This window comes from Homalodisca vitripennis, chromosome 7 (assembly GCF_021130785.1).
Source record: "Homalodisca vitripennis isolate AUS2020 chromosome 7, UT_GWSS_2.1, whole genome shotgun sequence".
NCBI classification, from domain to species: domain Eukaryota; kingdom Metazoa; phylum Arthropoda; class Insecta; order Hemiptera; family Cicadellidae; genus Homalodisca; species Homalodisca vitripennis.
This window is the reverse complement of record NC_060213.1, coordinates 54,560,687-54,582,618: the sequence shown is the minus strand read 5'-3', so window position 1 is coordinate 54,582,618 and position 21,932 is coordinate 54,560,687. Positions and strand designations below refer to the sequence as shown.

The window sequence follows — 21,932 nt, the reverse complement described above, 5'->3', positions numbered from 1 at the left end:
TCAAATAATGTTGCTATTTTTCATGTATTTTTATTATTTCTAAATTTATATCTCATCAGTAGTGAGTCATGGCATAGGCATACTTTCCTGTGTCATCTAGGAATCAAAATTATTAATAAATACTAAAACAATATGGTTTATAACTAGATGTTTCCGAATGGCCATAAAATAATAGTACGGAAAATAAAAATATATGTAAATTTATATTAAATAAAATAATCTTAATACTGAAATCTTTTAAAGCAACCATAATAGTGATGTCTATGTGTTTTTGAAGAGCTATATATCTAACAATTCTATGAAAGATTGATGACGATAACAGAATTAATACTGAGTCGGTTTGTCATGCCATGAGTTTGAGGTGGAGCCAAATGTTGCAAAATAACTGTATTATGTTACAACTAACATCGTTACATAGACGTCTAAATAATGGACTATTATTCTGCTTTTATAACATTTTCTCAAACAGATCAAGACCAGTTTGAACAGATGTTTTTCTTACGCACATTTTGATATATGTGGTTCTCTTCACCTCAAGTTCTGCTTCCTTGCACAGTTTGTAGCACAGAAAATAACACATAACATTTGCACAGCTTACAATTTACACAGTTTACAGTGTATGCATAGACCATAGGAGATTATAGGTTTTTGTTGTCTTTTCTCCGTAGGAAACTACTCTTCCCGCGTGTTTTCAGGTATCACTACTTTAAGCATTGAAGGCAAAGCTTAAAAGTTAACAATTTATCTTTACCTTGTGGTAAATAAACTTAAACCTTTATAATATACCATTCCTTGCAAAGTATACTAAGTAGTTTTATTTGTATCGAAAATTACTTTGAATAATTTGGATGTCTTTTCTAGGATGACTTCAGAGTTACAATAACTGTTTAATATATTATGAAATATAAAAAGTACATCTTGGATATAACGTTTGCTTACATTTCGTACATAAACTATTGAAACGAACAGTAATTTCTATATTAGCTATGTATCAGTTGGTTTGCTTGGTACTTCAACATTAAACAGGAGGTAATCTGCATCTAAGTCTTAATATGACTAAGAGAACGATAGGAAACAAGTACCTTGTGGGAAATGTGTGATAAAACTTAAAAGAAACGGCTCTTTGAACCGCAAAACCATCTCCTGGATAGTAGCACAGATAAAAGCATACTCAAATATAGGGGTATATTTTTAGCTATGGTTGTAGACGCAGAACTGTACTGCCGTTATAACGATTACGTGTACATATCAGAAGGCGTTCTTTGATAACAAACGCGATAGCGATTACCATATTGCGGCAGGTCGAACCATCGAAGCGTACACCGCTCATTCATACCTACTCGTAACTCATTCTCAGAAACATTTCTTACTGTCTGCAAAGTGTATATTTCCTGGTAAATTTCGAGAAAGACCCCAAATGTAATTCTCACAACCATTCTTAGATGTAGCACCGTAGACCATTCCACAATGACATTTGCGACGTACCAGGCAATGGTATGTCTCGTACTACAGTTATTGTTATTATTCATATTTGTGAAATTCTTTTTATGTAATCAAATTTTACATATTAAACCTGAAACCTATAGTATAATAATACGTACCCTTCCAAGTAAGTTTCTCAAAACTCATACAACATCTAATATACTATAATATCTGTTTTACGCTATTTTATGTAACAAATTACAAAAATATACAAATTAATAAATATATTTACCAACTGCACGTATTTGAAATAAAATGTAGTATTCAAGATGGTGATACAAAATTTGTTTTTTTTTTCGGGAAACGTTTGGAGGATTGAGAGTAGAAGAAAATAAATATATGCTTCTCCTTTTAAATATACATTACCATTAAATTATTCTTTCATATAATACTATAACTATCGAATGGTTAAGACACGTGGGGTTGGAGATTTCTGATCTCGTAGTCAAAATACTCGATATTGGAAAGTTTACCTATAAGTTTAATTGTTGAAAATAAAACAAACAAGCACCACTTGAAGATGTTAAAATAAATTATGACTTCATACGTTGATGCCAAAATATAATAACAATGAACTAAGTGATATCCTGGAGGTAAGCCTAATGGTTCCAATGTTATTTGTAATTTCGCCTACGAACTTAGTTAATAAAATTTAAAATTGATTTCCCGTCAAATTGATGTTGACTAACACACTGTGGCGTCATCATCTTGGCTCGAGATTGCAGCTGTAGTCATAAAAAGGGAGATTAGAAAACTAACATTCTAGAACATGAATACTGATAGTTCTCGAAGTTGAACCAAAACTTTAACTCGAATTTTACTCAAAATACACAACTAAAACTACTGAACCCACCCAAAACAAAATCGCTATTGTATTAGCCATTTCTCGAGACAACTTACAATCACAACAACCTGGTCTCGTCAGAATTGCATCACTACAACTAACATTTGTATTAATCTGGCAGATAAAACATCATTATCTACAAATTTACTATATATTACATTAAAATATTAGTCTCGCATGAAATGGCTTATTTATAATCCGGGAAAAGGAAACTTTTACTTACGGAAAAGGCGTGCGAGAAGATGCTCGACTGCAAGATCTTCGGCTATAATGTTCAAGAGAGAAAACATTACTACGTGTGACAATTAGGTCATTATTCCGCCAAGAATTTAGTTCCAAGAACATCTGAGAAAAATAATACTAACCCGTAATGAGTAACAGGGTTGCAAAAATATATACGGAGTGTTCAGTAAAGTTTGTTTAAGATTTTGTTTCTACACATAAAAACCAGATAAAAAGTTCATATGAAAATATGTGCTAAGACCTTTAGTTTTCCGTATATCTGTATGTATGTCTGTTTTTATAAAATAAATTATATCTTTTCAACCAGTTAAGATAAATTTATTAATCTTGAGAATTGTATTAAGCTTTGATATTATTTTTTTAATAAACTATTTAACAAAATCCTTTTACCCGTTACAAAATGGCCTTAAATGGCATTAAATGGTTTATAATTGTTGACTTTTTTGTTTCCAAATAACAAAAGAAACAAACAACTGATACATCCCAAATGAGGCATGTGTGGTGTCCTCGGCTTGTGCAAGCGTATCTTTGAAGTGGCCGATCATTTTTTTTTATGCGTTGACGGATTTCGTTGGAAAAGTACTGTTGGAATTGACATAACATTTCAAAATATTTGGGATCTGTATTTTTATAACCTATTTAAAACAGCTGATGCCTATAAAAAACAAAATCTTAGTTGCTTTCGCATTGTGCAAAACATGCCCTATAAAGTGATCGTGTTTTATTATGCGTTGACAGATTTGTTTGAAAAAAGGTACCATTGGAATTGGTACTAAAAATGACTAAAGAGATATTATCTTATGCATTTTTATAATTATACAGGTGTTTTGTTATTTCACTCTTTACATTTTTTAAAGACTCATTTAATTAATATTAAAACATTTTAGAGACCAAGATGGTATTTTTCGCTGCAGATTAGTGGGGCGTAGTCCGGAGAAATTTGCGAAATGTAAAAATTTCAGTACAGTTAGTTAAGTAGTTTACGTGTGAAAGAAAAACAAATAAACAAAGTCATTTTCTCATTTATCATATTATTAGGTTATTATATATAATGTAATTAAATAAAGGTACAAACCATATTAAAAGTTATCTTATTTGCACCATTATTCGTTATTGCTTTGGTATAGGTTGGTAGTTTTAAGGGAGGTACAAGTAAACATTAAATAGTAAAATAGTTCACTCGGCTGGTAATAGTTCAGAATAAGTGAGTAAATTAGTTTTACCCCCAGACTTCCAAATCAAATATAGTCGATCATCATGTAAGGATTCTAAAATTATTAAGGTTCCCGAAGCTACTTTCAGCTGGACTAGGCAGTTATACACAGTCACCTAAAATAACCTCCCATAATTATTGAACATATTTTATAGATAAAACAATACGGATTAAAAGCTGTTTATCAAAAAATGTGAAACAATTCTGTTTCTGTTTTGTATTTAATATGTCTTAAATGTTTGTCGGTCGAGTGGTATTTATTATAGACAATACTAACTTGCAGGTGATTTTTAAAGTATATGATCACGTGACTTGTCATGTCTTGTGTATAGTAGCTATTTTTTGCAATATTAGCATCATATTGAATAGCTGTTTTCAGACGTTTTTGTACAAACTAAAGTTTTAAGTTTATAAAGCTTCACATTTGGAGTTACTATACACGTTAAAGACGAAGATATTGCCAAATGATTGTACTTAGATTTGTAATCGGAATGAACTTTTATATTGATTTGTTTAAATGATATAGCCATATAACGTCTTAATAATACCGACTACAATAATAAATTATTGGGGTAAATGTCTTTATTGCACAGTATATATATGCTATCTGCCATTAGCCTATTAAAATTAGGCAAGTTCTATCCAATCAATTTGAATTAATTTTATATTAATTTTCTGTGGTATTTTCAGAAAATTTATGTTCGAGTAACATTTGTTGTATTCTACTGCACTTTATCCAGGCAGTAGCTAATACCTTAAAAGTTCAAAATTACAGTAAAGTTCAAAACATTCAAACTAGACTCGTAAGAACTAGAATCTGAAATTTCATCGCATGAGGTATACAGGTTATATTAAAACAGATAAAATCTCAAAATAAACTAATTAAAATTACATATTTTTAGATCTATTGGAATTCCGGGCTAAGAAATTATAAATTCGTTTTGTTTAAATTAGGTATTATAATCGTTATAGTAACAATAAATAAATACATTCATTTATACGCGATATATTTCAAATATTTTTGGAAATAAAGGACCTTCAAACAAACTTCAAATTTATGTGTTAGAAACATTTTTACATACACTTTTACACTAACCTTACTCCACATCCACATCATATAAAAAGCTTGCATGGGTAATTGTAGCTCCACATGTGACACAGGACAAATCAGTGAAAACGGGACAAAGTACCACAAAAATTACTAATTTTACCTATGGGGTTAAGCACAATTTCACGTTAGTAAATTTTTAATTTATGTAGGTTTGTAATTGTTGTTAAATAAATCTCTTTGAATCTTCAATTATTTTGGGCGAACCTTCTGATTTTTTTTTAATTGTTGATTCACATGCTATATGCTCAAAGGCAATCCTATGCTGTACTGTTTCCAAACAGCTATCGGCTCAAATAAAATCAATGAATTGATAAACACGTAAGGCTTTTGTAGTAAGATTAAAATTGAATAAATACTGAACGTAACTGTATATAAATTAATTCTTGTAAATCTCATTCGAGTATAAACATAAATATCTTAAATATAAAAAATATGAAAAACAAGAAATATTTCCACATACGTAATATTTTCACTTGGCGAACAGTGCATGGGGTTGATCCTTTTGTTAATATACGTAACTATATATTAAAATTTAGAGTTTGACATGAAATTATATTATTAGATTATAATACATGAATATAACATAACTATGGTACTGGAAACATATCACATCGTAAGTAAATGCAAGAGGTAGAAATAAACAGGTTTCTTTTAAACGTAGTAGATTTTTGAGAGCTATATACAGGTTGTCATAAAAGATTTCCCCCTTCGCTATAAACTTTTTTATGAATAGAGATTTAGTGATTTACCTTGTAGGAAGTGTATATGGCCATCTAAGGAGTTTTTAGATATCGCAATAGTAATACCTCCCCCTAACGATTTTGGGGAGTAAATCAAACTATTTATAAGAAGTCCTAGCAAGTGACACCTCATGTTAAAGGTATTAAAAAAGAAGAATAACACAACTAGAGCTCTCTAATGTTACCCTATCACATTTAGTGGAGAATTAAAATTTTAATTGTTATGTAAATCCCCCACAATTTTAGTTACATTTTTAATTATAGTAATGCAGATAAAACAATCATTCTATAGTTATTTTGAGAACACCAAATCATAAAAAAGTTATTAAAAATATCAACAAACATTATCAACCATGAATAACATAGCATTTCTTATGGTTTTATTTTGTCTAACTGAAGCCCAGTAGGAAGCCCTGGGAATACTAATAGCTGGTTTTCCCATCTTATCTCTTTTTTGTTACTAGTCAGTATATGAGACACAGCCCAGTTACGTTGTCTCCTGGTAACTATTAATAGATAACATGGAATATATATTTAAAGTTCATAAAAAATCATTTTAACATATTTTACTAACTATCAACATCTTATCCTTGAGAGCTCAATTGAAAGACTACCATAAACAAGTTGAAGAGCGATATAACTTGTTTTCCACATGTTTCTTTACAGAAAAGTAAACCTTATCTTTATCAGGATGAAGAACAATCATTCATAACTAAGGTGGTCCAAAAGTAACACTGTAACAAATAATGAAGCAATTATTTCCAAGATTAAGCCAGTCTTTCTCTTCTTTCTTAAATCACTGATGGAAAATTTTCCTATTATGTAATAACGCACACAAGTTTATTTAAAATCAATATTCACACGTAAAACACCATTGAGGATTGATTGACAATAAAAGTAGTCACTTCTAAACCACAGAAATTATTGTATTCACCACTGGTTTGTACAAGAATATAAAACAAATTTATTATAGTTAAAATATTTCAGCAAGTGTAGAATATAAAACATGAAATATAATTCACACTTTATTTATATACTTACGGTTTGATAATAGTATTCTTTTAAACACTGTAAAATATTTTTTCATATACTTTTACAAGCTTTAGATCTAAGACAATATCTGTAACTACAGCACGATAAGTAAATTAAATATACAGATACGTTGTTAAATAAATCAGTTCATCAAAGTGCAACGTGTATTTATAGAAGTTTGTGTGTGTGTGTGTGTGTGTGTGTGTGTGTGTGTGTGTGTGTGTGTGTGTGTGTGTGTGTGTGTGTGTGTGTGTGTGTGTGTGTGTGTGTGTGTGTGTGTGTTTAAGATGTGAATGCGTAGATATACATATAAAGTAGTATGTAGAAGTTTATTATATATTATTTTGTAAACACTACTCCTATTACACTCGTATAAAGTATATTATTATAGAATTTCAAAGTGTAGTATTTCTATCATCAAAAGTATAAATTACGCAACAGTTTTAAATTTATTCGTGTATATTTTAAACTTTTTTATTTTACTTGCCATAATGTTTCGTAATATTTTGACTTTACACTGTTTTGTAATAAAGGGAGCCTGTTTAAAGTTTTTTCAATGAACATCATTTTTTGGCCTTCATAATTATGTACTTATTTGTAATAAACGTTAAAACATTTACGTGTCCGCATAGCAAAGTATAATTTACCATGACAATAATAATAAGGAAGGATTACACTACTTAACTTCGTCAGAGGCTTCGCTGAGGTTGCATTCAAAATTGATACAATGCGATATGTTAAAATGACATATGATTGTACTCAGTTTGCTTACAAATTTATTTATTCGTTGCTTCTCTCTTTGCCGTCATGGCTATCCATAACATTAATGTGAAATTTAGCAACGCTCAGCCAAATACTATAGAGTGCCGTGCCAGTCTCTGGGTTAATTTGTACTCCAGATGTCGTGCCAAATAGACAGGACACAAACAGACAACCAGGAATGAATTCTTTTCATCCTATAAAATAATAGGCTTCGCTAACGCTCAGCAAATTTACTATGGCAGGATAATGTCATTTCTTTGGTTAATTAATTTCAATGTGAGAAACCTGAAATCCACTCATTCTCTAAAATGCATTTTACAAAGTTGAGCAGGTAAACAAACAACAGTTAAAATGCTTTATTGCAAGTTTACGAGGATAGATAAGTGCTCTGCTATTGACACACTGTCTGCTGATATCAGTTACCTTCCAAGAGTGGCGCGACGAGTCTGCAAATATTTCCAGCTTTGGCCACCAGAATGCGCGGCGGGCTCGAGGAGCGCCTGCAGACCCTTACTAGGCACTCCGCATACGTCACGCTGAAGCTATTGATCCCCAGATGAGTGGGTCGGGGAGGGGAAACGGGATTGTTTGAAATTACCGGCTACAAACGTAAAATTTAAGCGTTTTAAGAGTAGTTCTTGAATCATTAATTTATTCTCAATTAAAAACCGTGCTGTTGGATGACGGTTTTATAGATAAAGGTACTACTAGAAGATGATTAAACAGCAGATGCAGAATATAGGCCATCCAAGGCCGTTGATTTTTTACGCCGCCTTGTCTGGGTAGGATGACGTCAGTGCCCCCTACCCATACCCTCCCCCGTTTCAAAATGGCGTTGTACATGTGTGCGGTTACGGGTTAGTTCTCAGCTGGCAATGAAATGGTCACGAGCATATATAAGTTCATTCCTTTCCGATCTTTGAGTGTTAGACTGTAAATAGATAGTGAAGTTTTTCAACGCGCGGTCCAAAGTTTTCTGTGCATCAGTGAAGTGCATTTTATATGTTATTTTCTTCTTCCCACTTGTGTTGTTGTTAATTTTTGTAAGTGGTAGTGTTGGGTACATTTTACATGGGTTATTTTGTGTGCTTTCCTTTTTCCTGGTCGTTTTTCGACCTCAGTTTTCTAACGATTCTATGGTAAGCAGTAAATTGCTAGTTGGAATTCCACCCCTGGAAGTTAGGTTAGGTTACATACCTGTGATATAAATAGCACTAAATAACACTCTTGGTTAGCTTCTATTACTAAACAAAAAGCACTGAAAGTTGCTTGTGTACGTTTATTTCTCGACAAAAATTTTAATGTGGTGATTTCTTTAATGTTATTGTCAAGATTATTGCTATTTTCTATTTTAAACAATCCCATTATTATTATTAATTTAAATGTGAAAATGGGTATAACTTATATTTTTAAAGTAATAAATAGGTGTGTATGTACTTAAATTTTATTATTACGATGTACAATTTCTAAATTTAAGACGTATAAAGACATAGATTTGGTAATAATAATGTGTCTCTCATAGTTACGATCTAAATATATTACTTAACTTCATACGACTTTGTCCAAATAAATAATATAAAGGAAAGTATTAATCCAACTTTTAGTCAACATTAACTCTTTTTGTATTAAATAAACGTGTGAGTGGCAAATATATGTTATTAAAAAGTTTACTGTACTAAAATGTTATGCTCTGTTAAACTATCAAGTGAGTTGCCCTGTCAGTACTTCCTGAATAATTTATCACACATTGTTTATGTGGAATGGCACGATTTAAAAAGTTAGGGTGTCAGGACTGATCCCTGATGTATGCCGGTTTGCGTAAGAGACATAACCTAAACGAGAGGTCTGGGCTCGGGCATACTATGTCTGGTCGATACCCTGGCTGGGGAGGGGGTACACACAGATTGCATGGCCCTTATCGAGGCGTTGTGCATAATTTCTACGACAAAAGCGGAAAGCAAAGTTCACATTTTAATAATGCAAAAACGTTCCATACTGGCATTGGAGGGCGTATACAGATTTACCGCCACAGATAACATCCTGTACTATTTTACATTGTCAGGGCTAAAATTTGTTATTTAAATTTTTGCTCTCGTGTTGTAAAGTAAGTAATTATTTATTTTTAATGCACATAAAAACTAGAATTAGTTCTCGTAGGGTGTAATATATTACGTACTTTTCCATTCACCCGTCATCGCCTTAGATCATATCAGCCAGTATGAAACTCTTTAATAGTTGATAGACCAAAATGTTAACACGCCTTCTTATCTTTAATATTATGTAATCAGGTTTTACCACATTAAAATATTTAAACCGGACTATTATTACCATACTTAAATAATTAATGACACAATTTTGTAATAATACTTACTGTATCTAGATACGTTAAAGGTACCGTTGTACCAAGTACCATGGAAAGATGTGAATTGTAAATAATCAAGTTTTTATCCAACAGACTCGTAACTTCGTACATTTTTCATAACAACAGTTGATCTACAGATCGTGATTGTGATTTTTGTTTTTCAAACAGTAAATAAAAACTGCGTACATTTATATACAATTCATATTGTTTTCATGGTCTTAACAATTGCCTTTAAATCATTCTCGTATTCGTTTACAATTCATTATACTTAATGAGATGTTTTTTTCTAAAATTTAAACCACCTCAGATCATTAACAGACAGCATACATATACCATTACAATATAATCCTTTAACAAGTATTCTTTCAATATTTTTAGAGAAACATACTTTACGCACTCATGAGTAAAATAACATTTTGCGAGACTATGTAGATAATTTACAGGTTCTTAAATACAAACGGACTCCTAAAGTTATTCACATGTAAAACGTAATGAAAAAACTTTTTATATTATTAGTTGAAATATTATTAATTGTTAGTAATCAAACACAATGAAACTTGAATCCACCCCTGCTACCTAAGAATCTTCCACGTTTCAGTTTCTGTTTTGTTTTACAGTCCTTATTTCAGTTCAGTTTCTAATCTGTGATAAATGTGGTGGTGAAGCAATTGTGGATTGTTGGTGTAAGATCCTAGGGAAGACACAATGTCTCTTCTCAGTGTAACAGGTAAGTCTACTTTTCATACAATTATTGATTTCTAAATCCAAATAATTCGAGTAAATTTTAATAAGTATTTCGTATATAAGTGGTAATTTTACACTCTCTATTGTTTGTATTTGTATATTGCAGAAATACGCCAGACTACATGTTACGTAATAGACTTCGCTGATGGTGTATACGAAATTCGAAGTCTAAAACGCATTACATTCTCGAGATGTTCCTTTGGATAGACAGAAATTCAGACAGAAAATACATTTTTACAGCGCCAGGGCAGACAGAAGATACTTTGGTTCATCACCAAACACAGCGTTGCCTACAAATTAAATTACGTGCAAACATCTATAACTCAAATCGTCCTTGTGGTAATCAGTGAAAAATAAATAGACAGGCAGATAGACAGACAGACAGAAAAGAAATTTTTACAACGCCAGGGCAAACAGAAGATACTTTGGTTCATCACCAAACACAACTTTGCCTACAAATGAAATTGCTGCCTAACGTCCGTAACTCAAATCGTCCTTGTAATATTCAGATACACAGGCAGAGAGACAGACAGACAGATAGAAAAGAATTTTTCTCAGATCTAAATACAATATATAACATTTTAAGTGTACCACACAGTTCATTATTGAAATACTCGTATCATCTTAATGTATAGGCTTTACTAACGTTCAGCCAAATCCCTTAGGAGACCTGTTAGTATCACCATCAAGATCTATCTTGTTTGGCCATTAAATAGCTAGTTGAAAGCTTGTAACTTGCTAGCAATGTTTTTGACAGTTGAGGATTGATATACTTATTAGAACTGCTTACCCAAAGGATTCTTGCGAATTCGTCGTCAACCAATAATTAAGAGATAGTTCCTTACAACTCTAGCTACATTGTGTAAATAACCCATTGAAAATTCGTTAAATCCAGGTAAACCTAGAGAGTTCAAATTTTTAACGCCTTAACTTTTGACATTAAATTGGTATTTTTCTGTCTATGAGCACTATACATCATTAAAATTTGAACGTGGACAGAGACTATACGTTTCATTAAAGTTCTTTCTCTTCCAACCCACAGGATCAAATTCAAAAGAGTTTTTGCACATCCAGACATGCCATGATCATTAAGGAACAGACGTACAGGGAGGAAGACACTGCACAAAAGAAAGGATGAGAGCTAGACTTACATGAAAATGTTTTATCTAGTTAGGGTGATCCTCACATGTTTTACTATACCCTGGGGCTTTGGACTTTATGAACTTGAAATGTATCCTGTTCGCTCGTTTTACTAAAGTTTCTCTTCATCCTTTATTAATTTTAAGTTTGAAAACGCTAATTTTGTGGCACTAATTATAAATTATAAAGAATGTCCAAATTATAATTTACTCTATTACGGTTATAATTGTCAAAAACTAAGTTATAGAATTTTTTTACTAAACAGACAATTTTTTAAACGAAGGATATAAAGCAAGGTTTCGATTTCACTTACATAATCAAAGACGTGAAAAAGTACACTTTTGGAAAACCGCATTAAAATGTGTGACACATGCATGTGTTTGCTTGTGTAATGTGTTTAATTGTACAATTAAAAAAAAATAGTAAAACAAAATAATTGAATTCATGGATAGAGAGCGTGGTTAAATCGTAGTTTCAATCATATTTTACACGTATTTGATATGCATATTTGGAAAACATTTATTTGAAGCTAGTATCAGTTATCAACAAGTAATTTGTGAAATCTACATCACGAAGAATTATTGTACTTCTTGTGAATCAAAAATCCTCTGTCCAAAATTAGTGTGACCCAATCGTATATCAAAGCTCAACAGCCTACAATCCAAATATCACCAAGATCCAAAAAGTCTGGAGGACCCGGGATCACTAGAAAAACTTTAAACTAGTTTTGAGTCACAATAGAAAATATCTTGATTATTTTTCCATAATTAAATTAAACCAACTAATATTCAAATTCAAAGTTTTACTTTCTAGGAAGACTGAAGCCATGTTAAATATAAACCAGAACGTTGTTGCAAACCCAAAGCAGTCTTTGAAATGTGACTAACCTTGGGTCAAAACCTGGTAAAATAAGTCTTTGTAGTATTGTTCAAAGGCCAGACATATCGGGGAACTCAGCGACACCCAGAGGAAGTCCATATGGCGGAATAAGCATAGCTTGCAGGAAATCTATAGTTTGTATGAAACAACTCAATTAAACCCAGTAGCTTGAAAGATATGAGGCAGTAAATTCCCTTCATTTTCTCCGAATAAGACAACCGACCCAGGAATTGAGAATATAGATAACTTAAGGTGACACAACACCAAACTAACATTTTTAACACTAAGGAATTTAGAATTGTGAAAACGAGATAAGGGGGTCTTCAAGTTGATGTAAATTCTGCAAATCCTTAGAATCAAATTTAAGACGAGAATAGTTGTGGTAGTTAGTGTTGTCAAAAGAGTTCAATCCTAAAAACGGTGATGTGGCAATCCTAATTTTCAAACATAAAACTGTCATATTTGATCAACCAGAATAAAAGACTGATGGACAACTAAGAAACGATAGCTTTCAAGTAAACCAGGCCAGTTTCAATATATAGTGGTCTCTAAAATAAAAGACTCCATTTCATTAGCAATTCAGATTATTTGAGACTCAGAACTTTGCTAATCAATGAGGAATCACACATAGCTGTGGAAATCCCTTCGTCTTATCAAATTCTAAAATGATTTTCTTTTATTATTAATGCGTTACAACTCTTTAATAATACAATAAAATGTGTAGCAGTTGAATTTCCCTCACTACAAATCTTAGTGATTATAGTTTGAATAAATTGCCCTTACTAAATTTCACAACTTTAAACTATTGCCACTATATATAAGCGATTTTTGAGCACTTCAAAAGCATTTCATGGGAAAGTATACTTGTAAATGATATCTGAAAATCTAGTAGAGAAATTTCATACTCAACTGCTTAAAATGACAAGACTGCAGCCTTCTACTATGTAAAATGTGTCTAAGGAATTGTCTAATTTAAAATGCAGGAAGGTGCCCTAGGTGTTCTCTGTCTTCACCTATCAGATGTAACCTATGTGTTAATGGTTACAGAATTTCATCTACAAGGTTAAAAGCTGCTGATTAGTAAGTTTGTTAATATGAATAGCTCAGGATGACACTACTCGAACTCGTAAAAATTATAGAGCTATGTAAAAAGTATTTTATACAACCAGTGGAAATCTTACAGTTCAAATCTAACGAGGAAAATAAAGTTGTGGTTTAATATTCTTGAAGACCTGTTTTTCTTAGATTCAGGGAAGGATAATATTGGCTCCTTCAGATCACGATAATACCACCATAATAGATGGTCATTCTTGGGTCAATTGCCAGAGTCTATAAACTGTCGTTATTCTAAGGCAGTTCATTTACTCACCGTGTGTTTCCAAATTATACTACTCTATACGCAGCTCAATACAACGTCTATGTCTGACTATGATTGGGTTTGAATCGTGTAATCTCTGAATGAAGTAAAGTGATAACAAACTATACAAACAATAAAATAACAAAATATCAATTGTTGAAGTTGATGAAGATATAGCTAGTTTGATACAGCATAACTTATAATTAACGTCAAATATACCTATGTGTTAGTAGACAAAGAACTGTTTTTAAATTGCCATTAAGTAGTGAAATAAGTTTTTGTCATTTTTTGGCTCAAAGCCATTCTTTTTACAGATAATGTTCATAAAAAGAAAAATATAAAAATTATTCCAATCACAGTAGAAAATGTTGGAATATATAAAATATTGTGTAACTTGGCTTGAATAAAAATAGTAAAAGATGCTGTATTTAATGTAAAAAAATATGCAAGGAATTCTTCAGACAGACGTGGACTCCAGAACCCAAGACTTAAGTCTATGGCTGTGTCAGATTTCAGACGGATGATGAAATAGAGATAAACTCAACATTTGCATTGAACCACCCCTTCCCTCTATATCTGGTTTGTGTGTATGTACAAATTATTTGTGGGTCTAAGAGTAGAGACTCGTTCAAATTCATCAGAACTAAGTGGATAGTATAAATTTATTTAAATTTTTAAAAGCTGGTAATCTTATTTGTTCAATGCGTCTTTGTCTACACTTATTTTTAAAACCCAATAACACACGCTTGAAATGAAAAGTTGTTATCAGTCTCAGAAAATGTTAGGGTTCAAAAGTTAACAGTCACGCTAATGCACAGGCACGCACCAGGTAGATAATGGAAACTCCATGCAGGAATCAAAGCTCAGACAATACGTGCTGGTACTGCTGATTTGTTTTTAAAATGTAATTTTTGGCCACAAGTAATTTCCAGCAATATTCAATACTAAAGGAACAAATTCATTAAAGTAGAAATTTATGCGATTCATGATCAGCGGAAATTTATGAATAAACTAGACACCATGGGCTTCTCCAATCGCACTTTGGAGAAATAGTGATGTTAGGGTAAGATAATAAGTCATTTATAAAAAACAGATAAGATTCAATAAGCAATAAAATCAATGTACAATCGTATTTAATTTTTTTTTCTTACAAAAATATTTTTATTATATCCTCTTAAGATGTTTTTTTGTAAACGGAAATAATTAACCAATCCAGGAGAAATTCTAGATATTTGAACAACATTTTGGAAGGTTTTATAAATTTGGCCATTGGAATATTGTTAAAAGTATTTCTTTACTTATTTTTTATTTATTTACTTAATGCATCGTTACAGGTAAGCCTAATTACAACAGAGCAGTTCTGAAAATTAAACAAAAACTACCGCTTGAAAGCAGTATTCATAACAAAAACTATTAAACTCAAAACAATATATACAAACAGTATATATATATATATATATATATACCATTTTATAAAAATTCAATTAGCATTAAACAAGGATACAATCAAGTATAAACTAACAGTTGCCTATTCTAAATAAAAAAAAAAACTTGAACAGGCACCCATGAACTTTAGTAAACAATAAGTTTTTCAAACTATTTCTTCTGGGATGTTCGTAAATTTTAAGTAAACGTTTTGCGATGTTTTAAAGATACAATGTTGTCTATCTTTCATTTAAGTTATTCAATTTCTAATGTACGCTTGCAAAGTATCTCAGTTTATACATCGCCATACAATAAGGTGACAGCATGAATGAGCTTAAATTAGGAGCTACAGAGGCAGTAGGCCTACACTTGACTTCTAATCTTATATTTATATTCCTAAACAAAATTATAATCCTTTAAGATATATTTTTTGACTATATGAAAAACATTAACAGTACAGCAGGCATTGTAGGCATTTGAAGTAATGTTTATACAGGGTGTCCAAAAAGTCCCGGGTCGGTTAAATATTTTTACAAATATTTAAAATAAAGCTACAAAACCTTACACAAAGTTACTGGACATAAAAATCTACTATATCACATATTCAGTGATCCGCTACTTCCTCAGGGGGGCGGCCCGCTAGGAGTCAGAAGAAAATCTTAAAATGTAAGCATTAGGTCGATATGCATATCAAATTAAAGGTCTTTATTAGTAGAGTACAGAGCCGCAAACCCGACCTCAAACGGATAACCGAGTAAATAATGACAGCCGTTCAAGATGGCTAGAGTTTGGGTCCAAAAAGTCCCGGGTCGGTTAAATATTTTTCCAAAATATTTAAAATACAGCTAGAAACCCTTACACAAAGTTACTGGACATAAAAAATCTATTTTTATCACATATTCCAGTGATCCGCTACATCCTCAGGGGGGCGGCCCCCCTAGGAGTCAGAAGAAAATCTTAAATGTAAGCATAGGTTGATATGCATATCAAATTAAAGGTCTTTATTAGTAGAGTACAGAGCCCCAAACCCGACCTCAAACGGATAACCGAGTCAAAAATGACAGCCGTTCAAAGATGGCTACAGTTTCCAACTTAGTTTAATGTAAAAAATACACTGATGAGCTTTTTGATTTTAACTTTATTAACCCAAACCTGTTTACAATTATTAATAATTGTTGTTGTAGAATAACAAGTTTCATTATTTGCAATGATTTAGTCATTAGAAGATTACTACTTACAGAGAGCTTTTTCACAAACAGATGACTCGAAGTTGGCCGCCTTCTGTTGTTTGACAATGAGCTAATCGGTGATAAAAGGCCTCCACAGCGTGTTGTAGTCCTGTTTCCTCACGTTCCAAACAACCACTTTCTTCTAAGATCCTGCTCCTCAATTCTTCCAAATCCCGTGGTTTTCTTTTATACACCCTGTCTTTAAGATAACCCCAGAAAAAGAAATCCAAAAGAGTTAAGTCGGGGGAACGAGCGGGCCATTCAATGGCACCTCTCCTTCCGATCCATCTTTGAGAGAACATATCATTTAAGTAATCCCTTACAATATTCCTGTAGTGCGCGGGTGCTCCGTCTTGTTGAAACCAGATTTGAGGCAAGTTTTCACCAAACAATATTTCGAAGAGCTGGTATTATACGGTTTCTGAGCATGTCAAGGTAGGAAACTCCGTGTAAAGTTCCGTTGATAAAAACGGGCCGCCCCCCTGATGATGTAGCAGATCACTGAATATGTGATAAAAATAGATTTTTATGTCCAGTAACTTTGTGTAAGGTTTTGTAGCTGTATTTTAAATATTTGGAAAAAATATTTAACCGACCCGGGACTTTTTGGACCCAAACTCTAGCCATCTTTGAAACGGCTGTCATTTTTAACTCGGTTATCCGTTTGAGGTCGGGTTTGCGGCTCTGTACTCTACTAATAAAGACCTTTAATTTGATATGCATATCGACCTATGCTTACATTAAGGATTTTCTTCTGACTCCTAGCGGGCCGCCCCCCTGAGGAAGTAGCGGATCACTGAATATGTGATAAAAAAATAGATTTTTATGTCCAGTAACTTTGTGTAAGGTTTTTGGAGCTCTATTTTAAATATCTGGAAAAATATTAACAGACCCGGAACTTTTTGGCCCCAAACTCTAGCCATCTTTGAACGGCTGTCCATTTTTGACTCGGTTATCCGTTTTGAGGTCGGGTTTGGGGCTCTGTACTCTACAAATAAAGACCTTTAATTCGATATTGCATATAAACCTATGCTTACATTTAAGATTTTCTTCTGACTCCTAGCGGGCCGCCCCCCTGAGGATGTAGCGGATCACTGAATATGTGATAAAAATAAATTTTTATGTCCAGTAACTTTGTGTAAGGTTTTGTAGCTGTATTTTAAATATTTGGAAATATATTTAACCGACCCGGGACTTTTTGGACACCCTGTATTACTTCATAATTAGGCTAGTAAACATTCGGTAGAAAATATGAGTTCAACAACTGCCTATTTAAAATGTACAATACTTTAATATACCAGTTTGCCTAAAATTGAAGACGTCTTATAAGCAACAAATTTCTCACACAATATCTTCTGAGATATTCGTAAATTGTAATTAAACAGTTTTGTGATATATTTAAGATTCAAAGCTGCATATGTGTGTTTTTTACATATACAATACTTTAATATACCAGTTTGCCTAAAATTGAGGACGTCTTATAAGCAACAAATTTCTCACACAATATCTTCTGAGATATTCGTAAATTGTAATTAAACAGTTTTGTGATATATTTAAGATTCAAAGCTGCATATATATGTGTTTTTTTTTTTTTTAATTTATTCAATTTCTGCTATAACGTTGCAAAGTCTCTCTATTTCGACATAGTCTTGACGCAAATTGTTTAAACTAAACCATCTTTCATTACTTGAATGAACTGAAATTTTACATATAAAATTTAATCTTATTTAAACAATAAAATTAGAATAATTATATTATCCGGACTCCGCCCCACTGGCCTCTAAAGTTGAAGGAATCTCCATAACATATGCATTTTTGAATAAATAGTCTGAATTTTAGTCAGATGTTCAAAATAAACTCTGCAGTGATTTGATTTATAATCTGTTTTAAATATACTAGCTAGTGTTAACAACGGTGGTGCAAACATTGCGTATATTACTGTTTATTTATTTTACTATTCTCGTTTAATTTTTAGAACGAGAGAAGAAGCTTGCAAATGAAACAGAGGAGGAGAATCGTTTCCGTTTAGATAAAAGTAAAATGATCTTACAGTACGAATTACAAGAGGACTGGGAAGCGTGATTAAATTCTTATAATCAGCGATTCATAAGAAGCACACTCGTAAGAATCTTTAATTTAAGAAAGTGGGACATTGTTTAATGTATTGTTTTTATGTTACTTGTTTTATAAAGATTGCGAACTTTTCAACGATAATACTACATTTTAGTGTCGGAGCACTCTGACTTACAAAGTAATGTTTTAGTGACGTGCTTCATGGTCGCTAACTGTAATAGTTGACCATTACTAGCTGCTGCTGGTGATATCCTTATCTTTATTTTACGTTTTACTAGCCTATTTAGTTTATTGCCAGAAGATTACTATATAAGTTTATAGTATGGTACTGAATTGAGATGAAATAAAGTACTGGATTATGTATGTATACTGGCGCAAAACAAACTACTAATTTGAGTAAAAATATTAAATTATGAACATATCCTTTAAAATAGTTTATTCATTGAATTATAACTCAATTTGAAATGTTTGTGGTTGCCCTATGGATGTTTTTTTTCTTGATTCTTTGATTTATTTATTACGTTATAATTATCTGTGTTCACTCTTTAAATACAGAGAGTGGGCTTTTTATCGCTCTTCCTTCTGCTACTAAAAAACTGTAATATATGTTTTAAAGAAATATAAATATGTCGGGGGAGTGCTGGTGTGTGAGTGGTCTAGGACATTGGACTTTTCGTTTGAGTAGGAAATAGCACAGGTTCAAATCATGTCTGTGACCGTTCCAATGTTTTAGTTTCGTAAAATCCTTGCAAGGGCTAGTGGCCTACGACACTTAGTAAGACACCTTGAACTATAGAGAGTTATATAGCAATAATTATCTTTAACCTTTGTAATAATTTTTTTATTTCTGTTTTTGAAGGTAAACTTCTGTTATTTTTATGACAGTTTTCAAGCTGACTTTTATATTTTCGAGATTCGTAATTATAAACTATTCTACTCCTGAATATTTACGTGCTGCCAACATAGTAACTGAAAATACAAATTTGTCTATAAATGGATAAATAGTATTGAAAATCATTATTAAGTAAACAGTTTTTAAATTCGATCAATCAATATGGTATTTCATATCCTGGGTAGATAGTCAGCACATGTGTTTAAACTTAGTAATAGATTTATGTAGCGAAAATTGTGTTTCCCTGCTCTTTATCGTTTTCAAACAATGGAACCATTTTATCATTGTTTATTTATATGATATATGATTGTTAGTATTACAACAACACTTTCATTATTAAACACATAGTTTTTTTGTCTGAATACGCCTCGCTTAACTGAATCTGATTTATTAATGTTATGTTTTCATAGTATACTCTAATATTGACATGTTTATGTATATTTAAATTTGAAACCCGCATGCTCTGTGAAAGATATGCAAAGGTATGTGTGACAAAGAAGGGTATCCCTACCGTTACATCACTGGCAGAGTCAAGCGATGTGGTAGGTCAAGGAGCTTGCAGGGGCTTCCCTCACGCCCTCGATCTGTCAGTCTTCCCTCCAAAACCGAATCAGCTGACTAGCAACAAAATAATAGCTGCTGCAGCTCGTCAATTATCGAACACATCTCTTTCTCGCCACTATCACTTTTGTTATTCTTCGTTAATCTTGTTTCCTAGCACCAGTCTGACTCAGACTATTAAGATGGTCCGATTGGTTTTAGACAGGAATTAGTTTTTTTTTTTTTTAGAAAATATTTATTATACATACTGTAACATCTTCATACTTTTATCTTAAGCCGGTTTAGATTATTTCTGAACACGAAACCTCATGTTACTTCAAATGGATATAATAGCTCGTAGAGTGGTGGGATTTTTATTTGTTCTGTGTTGACGGAAGTTATCTTAAGGGGTGTTATGATTTAAAATAATGTATAAGAAATTTATCAACCAATTATCTATTACACCAAATTAGTTTGGATCAAGCTGCCCTAACATTATTTATAGAATTTTTCATTTTATTTAAATATCCAACCTTTTGGTCTATAAGTTGCTTTTGTTGCAAATTTGATATCACAATTTTGGGTATCATTTCAACTGGAATCTTTTGTTAAGCAATTGAAAATATGAGGCATTTAACACAGCTGACAACCTGAATCTCCGCTGTAATTCATAACACATACTTAATGGTTACTAAAACCTAGCAAGTTTCTTCATACTAAAGTTTTATATACTGTAAATATTGTACAAAATTATATAATATTTAAATCAAATTAAAGTATAGCAACATATCATAAGCATAAGTATTTTATGGTATTTTAAACTTTTCTGACTATGTGTGATTGTGTCAATTTCTTTTAAAATGCTGACACATTTTACTGTTACATGGCCTCCAAGAAATAAAGTTTAATTGAATATGTAATCCGAAAAACCTTGAAGAGAATTTAAAATCATAAACTAAAATTGAAAGTTAATCAGTTTCAAACTTTTGATTCTTAGCAGAACAATCATAAATCACTCGTATACAGTTCTCAGTAAAGGGTATTTTTGGGTAGTGGAGGGGTAGCTTTTGGGAGATTTTTAAATGAAGCTTGTGGTACCTAAGTTTAAAGGTCTCTTAACACATATAAAACAAAAACCATTTATTTTTCTAGCTGTAAATATACATGGTGCACCCCAAACAATGTGTAAAGGTTATTTTTTTGTGGTAGGGAGTGTTACTTTTAGGAAAATTTTTAAATGTAAAGATGATGCCTGTGGTTCCTTATTTTAAAGGTATCTTGACACAAATCAAACAAATAATTTTTCAATTTATCTTGCTGTAAATATACATGGTGTTTAACAGGTTTGTTTTTTGTTACTTTATTGAACAACTTATGAAACTACAAATGGTTGTAAAATATAGTTGAGGGTCTACCCTTCCGAAAAATCACTAAACATTTTCAGTTCCCAAAAAGTTTCAACATTTAAAAAATATTTAAATTTTCAAAATTTAAAAAATTTGTAACTAAAAAATATTAAGTATAACCGTATGGTTAGCACTGCACCAAATTGAAGATTCTTAAATAACAAAGGTTGTATTAAACTTAAAAATGTATATATACAACACGTTTTTCAAATGTCACTGTAATTTTTATTTCTTTTATTATATATGTAGTATGTGTATGTATATATGTATATATATATGTGTGTGTGTGTGTGTGTGTGTGTGTGTGTGTGTCTGTGTGCGTGTGTGTGTGTGTGTGTGTGTGTGTGTGTGTGTGTGTGTGTGTGTGTGTGTGTGTGTGTGTGTGTGTGTGTGTGTGTGTGTGTGTGTGTGTGTGTGTGTGTGTGTGTGTGTGTGTGTGTGTGTGTGTGTGTGTGTGT

The 21,932-nt window shown here is 32.0% G+C and overlaps 1 protein-coding gene across 1 annotated transcript in view; it reads left to right on the top strand.

Moving 5' to 3' along the window:
• Positions 1–8,269: 8,269 nt before the first annotated feature.
• Positions 8,270–21,932, top strand: part of LOC124366714 (phorbol ester/diacylglycerol-binding protein unc-13-like) — a gene marked incomplete at its 3' end in the record, with an annotated part of 350,859 nt that continues 337,196 nt past the window's right edge. Inside the window, exons 1-2 of the mRNA XM_046823315.1 lie at positions 8,270–8,566; positions 10,407–10,516. Of these exons, the coding sequence (XP_046679271.1) occupies positions 10,495–10,516 (22 nt within the window). The remainder of the gene's footprint in view (positions 8,567–10,406; positions 10,517–21,932) is intronic.